This window comes from Rousettus aegyptiacus, unplaced genomic scaffold, assembly GCF_014176215.1.
Source record: "Rousettus aegyptiacus isolate mRouAeg1 unplaced genomic scaffold, mRouAeg1.p scaffold_m13_p_17, whole genome shotgun sequence".
In the NCBI taxonomy this organism is placed as follows: domain Eukaryota; kingdom Metazoa; phylum Chordata; class Mammalia; order Chiroptera; family Pteropodidae; genus Rousettus; species Rousettus aegyptiacus.
In genome coordinates this window covers 29,011,293-29,023,925 of record NW_023416292.1, presented here as the reverse complement: position 1 = coordinate 29,023,925, position 12,633 = coordinate 29,011,293, and the positions used below count along the sequence as shown (strand labels likewise).

Here is a 12,633-nt window from a genome sequence, read left to right as displayed (position 1 = left end):
GGGTCCGCTGCGGGCATCACAGCCGTGACATGAGGTCAGCGAGGCCCTTGCTCTCCCGCGGGCGCCCCCTCCCCGCGCTAGTCCTGGCGGCGCTCCTGGTGGTCGACTGTCTTGGCAATGATTTAATTTTTCACCCGGAGTGGGGCTTTGATTCGTATGAAATCACCATCCCCAAGAAGCTGAGCTTCCGGGGAGGGGAGCCAGGTGTGGCCAAGCACCTGCGGTACCTCCTGCAGGTTCAAGGGAAGAAGCATGTCCTCCACCTGCGGCCCAAGAGGTTTCTGCTGCCCCGACACCTACCGGTTTTCTCCTTCACAGATGGGGGCGAGCTCCTGGAGGACCACCCTTACGTACCCAGGGACTGCAACTTCATGGGCTTGCTGGAAGGCGTGGAGGACTCTGAAGCCACTTTCAGTACGTGCACTGGGGGTCTCCGAGGCGTGCTGAAAATCGATGCCCAACATTACCAAATCGAGCCCCTCAAGGCCTCTTCCAGTTTTGAACACATCATCTATCACCTAAAAAACGAGGAATTTCAGAGTCAGATCTGTGGCTTGACCGGTGACGAGCGCGACCAGGAGATGGCCCAGCAGGAGGACATGGCCAGGGTGCGGGGCTTGGCTGGACCCCCTATACATCAGAAGTACTTGGAACTAGCCGTGGTCTTTGATCATGAGAGATATGTGTATTCGAATTCCAATCTCACGAACGTCATCAATGACGGCATTCTCCTGACTTCAATTTTAGACAGTTACTTTCAGGATCTCCGTGTAAGAATACAGCTAAGCACAATTGAAGTATGGACAGAACGAGACAAAGTAGATCTTTCTTCCCGCAAATTGAAACAAGCGTTAAGAGAATTTCTGGTATACCAGAGCGCTGTGATCAGCGTTAAGTACTCTGTAGACTGGACACAGCTATACGTTAAAAGACGTTATTCCGATGCTCTTGCATGGTCTGAGGGAAGAGTGTGCGCTGAGAAAGATGCTGGATCTGCAAGCGTTTTTCTAGATCTAAATATCCTTGCCCCTGCGACCTACAGTGCTCATAATTTGGGCCATAGTCTGGGAATAGAGCATGATGAACCTTTTTGCCAGTGTAAGGGTCGGCGTGAATGCATCATGGGTTCTGGACGAAATGGGTTTAGTAATTGTAGTTATATCCAGTTTTTTAACTACGTACATAAAGGTGCAGAGTGCCTAAATAATATCCCGGATAAACATTATGTGGTTCAGAGATGTGGAAACAAGATTGTGGAAGAGAATGAGGAGTGTGACTGTGGTTCTCTGGAGGAATGTAAAGTTGACCAGTGTTGTGAGCCAGGCTGTAAATTCAAGCATGGCGTCAGCTGTAGCACTGGACTTTGCTGTCACAACTGCCACCTTCGTCCATCTGGGTATATGTGTCGGAAGGAAGAAAATGAATGTGACCTGGCAGAGTACTGCAATGGGACCTCAAATCTCTGCCCAGATGACACTTATAAGCAGGATGGAACCCCGTGCAAATATGAAGCTCATTGTTTCAGGAAGGGGTGCAGATCCACGTACATGCAGTGCCAAAACATTTTTGGACCTGATGCCAGGGAGGCTGCTCATCAGTGCTTTGAAGTAGTTAATTTAATAGGTGACCAATATGGGAACTGTGGTATCACGGGAACTAAGACCTATGTAAAGTGTGAAAAGCAGCATTCGTTATGCGGCAGGATACAGTGCATAAACGTCAAATTTCTCCCCGAGATGCCGGATCATACTACGATAACTTCTACTCACCTGCAGGATGAGAATCTCTTGTGCTGGGGCATAGGCTATCATCTGTCCTTGGTAGCTTTGGGCATCCCTGACCTCGGTGTGATAACCGATGGGACTTCCTGCGGGAAGGACCAGGTGTGTGTGAACAGAACCTGTATGAGTAAGTCGATCCTGAAGTTCGACTGTTTGCCCGAGAAGTGCAACCACAGAGGCTTCTGCAACAACAACAGAAACTGCCACTGCCTGTACGGCTGGGAGCCTCCGTTCTGTGAGGAGATGGGGCACGGCGGGAGCGTCGACAGCGGGCCGCCGGGACCCCTGGAGGGGGGCCTGCCGGGATGGGCTCAGATCGTGTCCCTCATGTTTCTGCGCTTTGTTTTGGTAGCCATCTCCGTGATCGTCGTGATGTTCAGGCGAATGATAAGGAGTTACTTACATCCCCCGAAGAAGGAACCACCACCGACTGTCCCTGCAGATGAAACCCCCAAGGAGAAGACTGTTTAAAAGAGAGGACTCAGGAAGTCCACTGTCACTCAATAACACAGGGTCACACACCGCACGAGCTTATCGTTCACCCGAACGGCTCTTTGGTCTCCCAATTCTTTTTTTTTTACTTAATTTTCCTTCGAGATTGATTGGCAAATAAATGATATTATTTGGGAAACAAATCAGTGCACTTTACTTCTCCCAGGATCCCCTCGCCCCGGTGTGGGACCAAATTTCGGCGGGCCTGAGAAGAGCGCCCTGGTGGCTCTTCTGAACACCGAAGCCTGAAAGTCATCGGTTTCACAGAATCGCGGTGGTTCCGAGTCCTCTCAGAGTCCCAGCACACAGAGCGGCTCTCGGCCACTCCTCCGGTCCCTTGGTGTGACCGATGAGAATGCCGGGTCTGTGTCTCACACTGAACAATAAATGGTGACCACATTTTATAAACAGGAAGTGACACTTTACGAGGGTGACCCCCGGAAAAGCGTTTTCCCCCTGTGGTCACTGGACAGGTCGCTCCAGCTCTGCAGGCACATGGTCTCTGACTCGATGTCTGCGGTGACCTCAGCTGGGTTACGGACACCAACCTACCATCTCTCCGCTTTGCACCGCTGTCTACAGATGATGACAAGCCCTGGCAGAGTCCAGGGGGCACGGGTCTAACAATATTCCGGGCTTTGGGTTTCTGCTTATCCTTCGGAAGAGGCCTTTTGAGTGCGTGTGCTGAGGGACACCTGGCCTCAGCTCTGTCCCTCCTCCCCAAGTAGAGCAGAGAAGAATGAGGGATGCCTTCCACTCCCATATATCCCCACGTCTGCCTCCAAATATCCTCTCCCCTTTTCCTGGTGCTTTGGGGGAGCAGAGACCTGAGTGGCACTTTGGAGCTGTCTGTGTCCACCTCTCAAGCCCAGGGAGGGTCTCGCTCTTTCCAGACCTGTGTCGGCCCAGGCGTTTTCAGCCGTGTTCGAGGCCGACCCCTCCGGCTGTTGTCACCTTGCCGGGTGCACCCCCTTCCCCCGGCGCCACTGCAGGTCCACTGCCCCCCACCCCAGCCTCCTCTAGGTCTTCTGATTATAGAAGTCTGGATGCCTCACGACAGAGGCCCCCTTGGTCTGTCTGGGAACTGTTTTCACTCAGAGGAGAACATCGAGATAAACCCCATTTTGCGGTGATTGTAGTTCTAACATTTATCAAGCTTGGCGATCACTGGAAAATATCCTAAATGACCGATGCCGCTGAGTTATAGCTGCCATCCTGATAATGATGGCTGCCATTTATTGGGAGTTCACTTGCAGATCCAACAAAAGACATACACACTTTTCCCTAGAACCACGCGAGGGCATCCGTCTCATTTTCCTTTAGGTGAGCCCAACCCGCCGGAGGCCAAACATTTAGCGTCATTTTTTCTGTAGATTAAAAATTGGCCTAAAGCTGCCGCTGATTCATGATGCCCAAGGCGCACTCTGGTTCCAGCCGGGCAGACTTCAGCGCCTTTTAGCTGTATCCTCATACGGAGGTCTCCACAGTGAGTGTCCACAACCCCGGCCCTAAGAATGGTGTCATCCGGGGAATTCAAGTTCGAGAGTCTGCTGTCGTCTGAGACCAGGCTAACTCCAAGTGACGATCAGCTTCTTGGGGATGGTGATTTCATACGAATCAAAGCCCCACTCCGGGTGAAAAATTAAATCATTGCCAAGACAGTCGACCACCAGGAGCGCCGCCAGGACTAGCGCGGGGAGGGGGCGCCCGCGGGAGAGCAAGGGCCTCGCTGACCTCATGTCACGGCTGTGATGCCCGCAGCGGACCCGCCCCGGGCCCTGGGGACGTGCGCTCCCGGGCGCCGCCGCTGGAGGCGCAGGCGCGCCGAGTGCGGGGCCCCGAGCGGGCAGCGGGCGGTGCGGGGGGCGCGGCCGCGTCCGGCGGGTCCGGGCGGTCGGGCTCCTGCTCGGCTGCTTTTGCCAACAGGCGCTCGTCGTGGCCGACGCCGCCGGTTCGCCTTCTAGAACGGCGCCGTTGGGCGCACGGGGAAGAAAGGCGGAGAGGTGCGCGAGAGGGCGAGGAGAGGGGGGCGCTGCTGGCGCGAGGCGGGGGGCAGGGCCGAGAGCGTCGTGGGGAACGGGAGGGACGCGGGGGGCTCGTTACGGCCGCGCCGTGCCCTGAGCACCCCGAGGCCTCCCGTCGTTTGGAGTCGGCGTTTTATGCGCCGCTGTGCCCACATCGCTGTTATAACGTTTCTATGAGTTCGGTGTCTAGAGACGTAATTGGTTCATGGAAATATGTCATGGGCGCCCGTTTGTTTGTCTTTGTGTTTTTGTCGTTGTCGTGTTTGGGATTTTGGCTTCTAAAGAATCAGCCAACTCTCCCAGAGGGCTGTTGAGTTTCATAATGGGCGGACTTGCTTTTTGCAGCCAGGCTAGAGACCGCTGGACGTGCGTGCGCGCGCGCGCGCGCGCGGCCTCTCCGGGCTTGTGTGTCTAATTGGAGGAGACCTGCCGGTTTCTACTCAGGGGCTCTGGCAGCCTCTCTGGTGTGGCAGATCAGCCTGGGGCTCCCCCTAGTCTGTCCTGCCCCCCCCACCCCCACCCTGGTGCATAGTTTGCTGTCCCCATCCTCACCCTGGGATTCTGTCCCGGCAGTACCGGAGTACAGGAAGGAGAGAACCTGCCTCTTCTACAGCCTTCCGAGTGCCAGCTGGACTCACGTTCCACTCAGTGGGACTCGCGTTCCACTCTTTTCTCTACTGCCAATGACAATGTTTTTAAGAATAAAAGAATCCCCCTACACCACATTTATGAAAAGTAACTGGGAAAGGGAGGAAGATGGGGAGGGGACCGAGATTAGAGACGGACAAATGGCAATCTTAGCTGCAAGTGTTATATCCTCTTCGGACATCTGAACTGTGACAAAATGTGAGTGTTTTATAATTTCATAAAAATGTATAACTATTACAATTTTTATATTAGATGTTTACACGTGTCGGTTATTGTAGATATATTTTATTGAAGTGTGACTTACAGCAGTAAAATGCACAGATCGTAAGGAAATTTTACATACGTACATTCGTCAACACCTAGGTCGAGATGTCTTCGGATTTCAGAGAGACTTTTCTTGCCCTCTTCTCAGTCAAGAACCCCTTCTGGAAAATGCACCTGCTGTTCAGATAGATCTCTATTTACCATTAGTGTTTTTCCTGAACGTACGTAATGGAATCATACAGAATATATTCTCCTGCGTCTGGCTTATTTTGCTCAGTGTTATGTCAGTGACTAGTCTTCATATTGTGGCTTACTTTTTTTATTTTTTTTTCATTTCTGTGTAGCATCCCATTGAATGAAGGTACCATAATTTATCCATCTGGCTGCTTTTGATCGTCTTCAGATTGGGTACCCAAAGCCAGAGCGGTGAGGAAACACATTAATAGATTAGGAAAAAAAGTTAAGCCAGGATTATCAATACCAAATTGCTTTTATTTTGTGTTTCCTGCCTTGGCGCATCGGCAGGTTGTCAGTAGAAGTCCCCTGCGAATGTTATAGTCGGAGGGAGAATGTTTTGGATAATGATGCTATCCGCCCTCTTCCTTTCTCCACCAAGCCCCGCACCCCAAGAAGCTGACTGTATCAATGGATTAAATCCCACGGGATCCTGTATTTTCAGACTTCCATTTGGATTAAGCAATAGGAAGTCCAGGGTGGACGTGCGATGGGGGATGAGGCCAGGGTATTCGTTTCCTGGCTTCCTCGTTGTGAGGGGCTCTGGGGACCGCTGTGATCCCCAACAGCAGCCACAGCTCTTCTCGAGGTTACCTGCCCTCCAGGATGCTCTCCTTCCAGCTTCCAGTAACCTCTCCCGACCTTCATCCCTTCGAACCTAAGACTGGAAACAGCTCTGCCGACGCCACAGGAACTTCCGCTACAGCAGGACCTTCCGCACTGCCCGTCCAGGCTCCCCCACGCCTCACGCACACACTTCACCATCAGTCCTGTTGTACGCAAGCCCTTCTCAAATTATCCTAACCGGCGTCTGCCCACACTTTGCATTTGGGACTTGACTGGTGCACATGTTTTAAATGTGTCTTGCTAAGTCAAAAGAAGGAAAAGTTGAATTTCCTTTCTGTATCTCTCTCTCACACACACACCCCTTCACATGTAGCCTCTCTCTCCAGGGCTCTAGCAAGCACTTGCTTCTTATTCCATTTAAAGATTACTATTATTAGGTTGGGTGAACGGCCTGACCACCCACACGGCCGGCCTGGAGCAGAGCCCGCTGGGAGGACTCGCAGAGGCAGTGGTGGGCCCGCAGTTCCCCCGTGGCCCGTCACATCGGGACAGTGTGCCGGCACTGAGGATGCTTCATCTACTCATCACATTCTGCAAGGGGCACTCAGCCCACTCTCCTTGGGCTGTGAGGCTTGTTAGCTGCATGACGGGGAAGCCCCAGCCCCTGCCTGGCGTGATAAGGACCCGGTGTCTGAATCTGTTGGTCCAGTGGTGTGACATGATGGCCTTGGCCTCCAGCCTGCTTGCCCTCCTTGAATTTCATGGCCAGGAGAGGCCTGGATCCTCTCGGCACGACTGAGGGCGAGGTTTCTAGGCTTGCAATGGCAGGGGTGGGACGTGGGGAGTGGACAAGGGGCCCACAGCCCAGAGCCACAGGTGCAGCTTTCCATGGAGCAAGTTTTAGTTCCCAGTCTGAAGAGGGAACCCCGGCTCTGAGGGGCCAGACTGCGGGGGACCAGACCTCAGCAAGTCATTCCTCGGCGCTCAAATTCATTTGCTGTCCACAGCATTACAGCACCCAACGTGAACGCTCAAATGTGTTTTATATAAATCATAACCCTCGAGGATAACCAATATGCGCTACCAGTTGTGCGGAAACGCACTTTGCAGAACCCGAACGAGGCTCCCTCATCTGCTTAACTGAAGCCTAGCCCAAGATTTCAAGTCATTAAAAAAAAAAAAAAAATACTGCCACCCTTTACAATTAGGTATTGATTCAGAAGTTTCTGCAAAGAGAATAGCATGTGGAAATAAACTCAATCTCAGGTTGAGAGAAGACTGGTCATGCCACGGACATCACTGGTGTCTGTTTACGTTGCAATGTCTCACGGATCTGCAAGTAAACGTCTGAATGAACTTGGTAACATAGTATACGCAACGTGCTATTTTATAGTTTACATATTAAGTTCTACACAAAATGTCATTTGAGGAATAATATCGCAAACCAGTGCTTTAGGTAACCGCACCGTCAGTATCAACCATTGTTACATGCCGATCCTCAATTCGGCCTTTAGCCGAACTGAGAATCTTCATTTCCATCTCTTCATTTCCATCGAAAGGCACTTTGTCCCGAGCAATTAATTATCCAGCTAGTGCAATTAAACCAGCTAGTGCACGCAGGAGGGACTCGGTGGTGTGAGGCTTCCTATTGGACAGAAGTTTTTTTTTTCCTCACAAGCACTGATTTACGATCTGCCTGGAGAAAGAAAGGAAGCCTAATGCTAGACTCCGGGGGGCTCAGAGTGAAGACCCCTAAGCAGAGGACGACGGCACGAGGCCAATCGCTGCAAGACCAGGGACGCGGGGACGGAAAATAAACAATGCCATGCCACTTGCCATGTAATGTTTTTTTTTATTTTGTGATAAAAATGCTTTCATATAAATTTCATCTTAAACTACTTTTAGAATGAAACATCGAAAAGTAAAAACAGTGTGCATTTTCCTTACTGTGTTTAGTTAGGAACATGCAGTCGTTTTACTGGTTACTGGACTTCTCATACAGATATAATATCACTCTTAAGGGCAATGTACACAAGGAAGGAGCCGTAGCGCTGGAGAGTGAGGAGCGGGAGCCTCGGGGCACAGAATGTGTCCTAGCAAAGAGTCACCACGCATTCAACGTACTGGTTAAGGCCAAATTCCCCAAACCACCTGCCGACGAAACATCGCAACTTTGGTTCTTTTCTGTGCAAGAATTATGAACGAGCAAATTCAAAAGCAAGATGATATAATGAGCATCACGGCTGACATTAAAATCTTTAACTCTCTCTTTCCCTCAAGCTTCCACCTCTCTGACCATTAAGTAAGGCAGAAAAATGACACTTAGCGCAAAACAGAACACACATATAAACAAAAAAAATCTATCCCCAGAGGCTGACAGAAGAGGAGTCGAAGGAAGAACTTATACAAATACAAATAAAGCAAAACTGGGAGGTTGACCTATACATGGCATAAAAACATGTCTCCTTAAACGTTAGTCTGCAGTATGGAACCCGAATGAGAAAGTGAGTCTCCATCTTACCTCTTGGTTAGACATGATACAACTCAAGGGTCCTTAGATCTAAGTGACTGTCACATGCTTGGGGGGTAGTGTCTTCCCCTTCATCACTGGAGCCTGTTGTCCGTAAAGGTGGCTTTCACATTTCCTCCCCTCAAACCAGAAGGATCTCGAGGAGAGGAAACAAGCGTGTTGGGCCGACACTGTGCTCGGGGAGGCGGGAGGTTATGAAAGATCCGAGCTGCCGGGTCAGGGGCCGACACCTGCCGTGTGTGGGGCCGGAGCAGCCTGGCAGGGCAGGGCGGGTGCGGCGGGGCCCCCGGCGCTCCACACCCATCGGTTCTTCACCTCTGTGCATTTGCAAGCGGGTCCGGCGGAGGGTCACCACTTAGAGTGGTAAAATGGGGCGCGCTACGAAAAGGGTTGGTCGGACGCCACGGGAGAGAATAAAATACAGAATCAACAATCTGCTGCTATTGGAGCAGAACTAATTTTTTTTGGTTTGTTTGTTTCATGAACTTGGGCAGGACTGAAAACTCCACCTGGAGACTGCCATGGTCCCAGACACACATGGCTTCTATATGGGATCACGGACAGATAAACTGAGTTAAGTGAGAAGCGCCGATGACCACTCTCAGCCAAGGCAGGCGTGGAGACCATTACTCAAACCAAAACAAAATAGGCAATTCATCTGTTGATGTAGAACTAATTTTCCAGGTGTCACATAGCACCAGGTAGATGGGACAGTGTGGCCACAGGGCCATCTTTTTTCTGACTCGGGGAGAAGAGAAAGAAAATGATTGTCTTCCTATCTCTGGTGTTGACTAGAAGGCGTCTGCCCTTGAGAGAGGGTCAAGGCAGGTGCCAAGACCACAAATACGTGAGATGCAACTGCAATCTGAACATGGTGACAAGCACAGCAAATCTGCAATTGTCCATTCTCATCGAGAAGGCGACTCTGGGAAAGGAAATGTCCCTGATAAGTGTGTGTTGGCTGTGCACAAGGAGCGCCCACGAGTGCTTCAGAGGAAAAGAAATGGCAGTAAGAAGGAGCCAAGGCCACTCGGCCTGATAGGGCCTTAGGGGCCCTGAAGCCTCAAAGGCCCCTTCCCGCCTTATAGGGCTGGCGTGGGCTCCAGAAAACCAGACCGACCTTCTGTGTCCTTCGTGTGAAAACCCCCGTGGTCCAGTGAGAAGCTGGGGGGCGCGCCCGGAACTCGCGCCCCACCGCGTGGAAGGCAGACTGGTGAACGGGCCTGAGGGCACGAGGCGAATCAGGGAGTCGAGGCTGTGATCACCCCGTGGAGGGACGGCCCCCGTCTCAGGGGCCCTAGAGCCAAGGGAAGCTCCGGCCCAGATGGTGAGGGAGCATCGGTCGAGACCTTCTCTGTGAAGACTGACGGGAGGAAAGGATCGACGTTACGGATTCACTTCGTCGGCTGCGCGAGTGAGCGGAGCAGCCCGAGGCTTCTGAGACGGGGTGGCGGACGTCCTTCGCGCTGGCAGTCGGCGCCACGCCTGGCAGGCAGGGAGGGGACCGTCGGCGGGTATCGCTTCCCACGGGAGTTAGCTTATCTCTTGGCCAGGTCGACATTCCACATCTCTCGTTTTGGTTCGGTTTTCAAGGGGGTCATAGTACCGACACCGTGAGGGAGGACACGTCACGCCGACTGGGCCCACACGCGGAAAAGCAACCGCCGCGCATCCTCCCCGCCATGGCGTCTGCACGAAGCCCTGCGTGCGGGCGGGAGAATCAGGCGCGGCGTCTCGGAGGGGTCCCCTGTCCCGACGCCGGGTTCCAGGAAGGACGCTTTGCTCCCCTTCGTCTCTGAGGGAATGCTGTTGCGGGCGAGAAAGCGGCGTGTCCATCTTCCAAAGAATCACACTGGAGAGGTGGATGCGGAGAGCCGTAACCCAGTGAACCGCGCGGGACTCCGGGGACGCTGGGCAAGCGGAGGGGAGGAGGAGGCCGGGGCCGCGCTCCAGGCGGGAACGATGGAAAGAAGGCAGGAAGGCCACGCGCGCCCTCGGACGGGCCGGCGGCCCGCGGCCCGCAGGGAGGTGCGACGAGGAGAGCACCGAGTGGAGCCGAGGACGTCCGGGGAGCGGAGCGCGCGACAGGCGAACCCCGGGGTGCGATGCCCCGTGGGGCGCCGCCGAAGAGCCTCCTCGTGGGCGAGGGCGAGGCCGGGGCCCCCGGGGCCGACACGCAGCCCGAGCGCTTGCGTCCGTGCCGCGGCAGGCGCCCGCCCGAGTCTCCGCGCACGACGGAGCACACACGGTGCCGGGTCTCGAGTTCTGCGCGCACGTCCGTGAACTTGGCTTGATGGGCAAGAGGTTAGACGGGGCCTCGTCCCTTCCCCGGGACAACCCTGTGACAACCCAGTGGCGCTGCTAAACCTGCTCCCCGCGAAAGGGAAGGGCGTTTCCTCCCTCCCGCCCCCGGAAGGCGGTTCCAGAGGTTCCTTCACTTCTCTCCCGGATGACCTTCATTTGTTCCAGCAGCATTCGCGATGGGCAGTCCCGCGTCCGCCCCGGAGGCGGGCTCTTTCACGCGTAAACCTGCATGTTGCTGGGCGGTGGCTCAGACATGTGCGTCCCGGGTCCCCGCTGGCCTGCGCCAGCGCCCCCAGGAGTGGGGCTGGTGGTCACGTCTGACCAGTCAGAAGCAGAGTGGGGCGAGGAACTTGACCACTGGTCAGGAGACTCCGGGGACGGGGTCAGGTAGGGGTGCTCGCCCTGGAGGTGCCCGCTGTGGCTGGGCGTGCGCTCGGCCGCGCTCGAGGAGGCGTAGCTGTGCTGGGAAGGCGGCGTGGGGTACTTGCCCACAGAGGCCGGGAAGGGGTGGTAGGTCGGGAGGATGGTCTGCGTGACCTGCCCGTCCTGCTGGGGCATCATGGCGGTGGGGAAAGCCATGCTGGGCAGACGAGCCATCTCCGGAATCTGGTACATGGCGGGCAGGGGGCCTGCGACCGCCGGGGGGCAGCTGGCCTGGGGCTGGGCCGTGCCAGCCGGCGGGGCGATGCCGCCCTTGGGAATGAGCTGGAAAGTCACGATGGGGGGCAGGGGCTCCCGAGGGGCGGCCACGTGCTTCCCCTCGGGCGGCCGGCTCTGGGGAGCGATGCCGGCGGGGCCGCCCTCGGCCGGAGCCAGGACCATGCCGAACACCTCGCTATACTGCGCCTCGTTCACCTCCATGCGGCTCAGCCAGTCCACCGGGGCGGGGACCGGGTGCAGCCGGCCCACGCTCCCCGCAGCGCCGCCGCCCGGGGGCGCCATGTGGTGGTGTGGCAGCAGCTGGCTCACCGAGGGCAGCGCGGTGCCGGCCCCACGGGCCACAGGCCGGACCTCGTGCAGGCCGGGGAAGGGCAGCGCGTGCTGCGCGTGCACCGGGCCGGGGGGCGCGGCGGCGGCCAGCAGAGGGCCGGGGGAGGCCTGCAGGAGGCCGGGGGACGTGATCATCGGGGAGGACGTGGCGTCGGACACGTACGTGTGAGGGGACTCTAGGGAATCGACCGGGGACAGAGTCACCGAGCTCTCGGACAGCTGGCCCTTGTCGCTCAGGGACTTCTTCCTCCTGCTTCCCTTGGCCTCCTTGGCCTCCTTGGCGAGGTTAGGGAGGCTGGTGGGCATGGCGTTCTTGGCGTTGGGCCGTCGAGGCTTCTTGCCCATCGGGGCGTGCTTCAGACTGAGGAAGGGGCGGTTGGGCCCGCAGACGACGGGCGGCAGGGCGGAGGCCAGTGCGGCGCCCGGGGGGCTGGGCGCCACGCTGTGCTCCTCCAGCAGGCGCACGATGTCGTGGTGCATGCGGTCCCGCGCCACGTCGCGGGGCAGCCGGTCCATGTGGTCCGTGATGTCCCGGTTGGCGAAGTGGTCCAGCAGGACCTTGGCGGCTTCGTAGCTTCCCTCCCGGGCAGCGAGGAACAGCGGCGTCTCTTCCTACGGGAGAGGCCCGCGAACGGCGCGTTTCAGCGACACTTTCTCGAGCACGGAAGTGCGCGGCCGCGGACGGACGGCGCCGTCTGGCTCCGTGCTGAATGGATCCCGTCTCCCTCCTCCCCAAGAGCCAGCTTTGCCTCGCCGAGGCAACACCGTCTCAGTCGGGACCGTGCGAAACACAGCGCGC

At 55.7% G+C, this 12,633-nt stretch overlaps 2 protein-coding genes across 6 annotated transcripts in view; one reads left to right on the top strand and one right to left on the bottom strand.

Annotated features, from left to right (window-relative positions):
* Window positions 1-29: 29 nt before the first annotated feature.
* On the top strand, window positions 30-2,332 carry ADAM30 (ADAM metallopeptidase domain 30). Its single transcript, XM_016151973.2, has one exon. It carries the CDS (start codon window positions 30-32, stop codon window positions 2,250-2,252), a length of 2,223 nt encoding a protein of 740 aa, XP_016007459.2. The 3' UTR covers window positions 2,253-2,332.
* Window positions 2,333-7,843: 5,511 nt separating this feature from the next.
* The window catches only part of NOTCH2 (notch receptor 2), a 155,479-nt gene continuing 150,689 nt past the window's right edge, over window positions 7,844-12,633 (bottom strand). For 4 of the 5 annotated variants that reach the window (XM_036235007.1, XM_036235009.1, XM_036235010.1 and 1 more), the window contains one exon: window positions 7,844-12,446. In XM_036235007.1, the coding sequence (XP_036090900.1) occupies window positions 11,058-12,446 (1,389 nt within the window). In that variant the 3' untranslated portion in view covers window positions 7,844-11,057. The remainder of the gene's footprint in view (window positions 12,447-12,633) is intronic. The other variant, XM_036235008.1, reaches the window with a different exon arrangement.

Excerpts from the sequence above, each read along its gene's own strand:
- ADAM30 (XM_016151973.2), top strand. The coding sequence starts at position 30 with ATGAGGTCAGCGAGGCCCTTGCTCTCCCGCGGGCGCCCCCTCCCCGCG.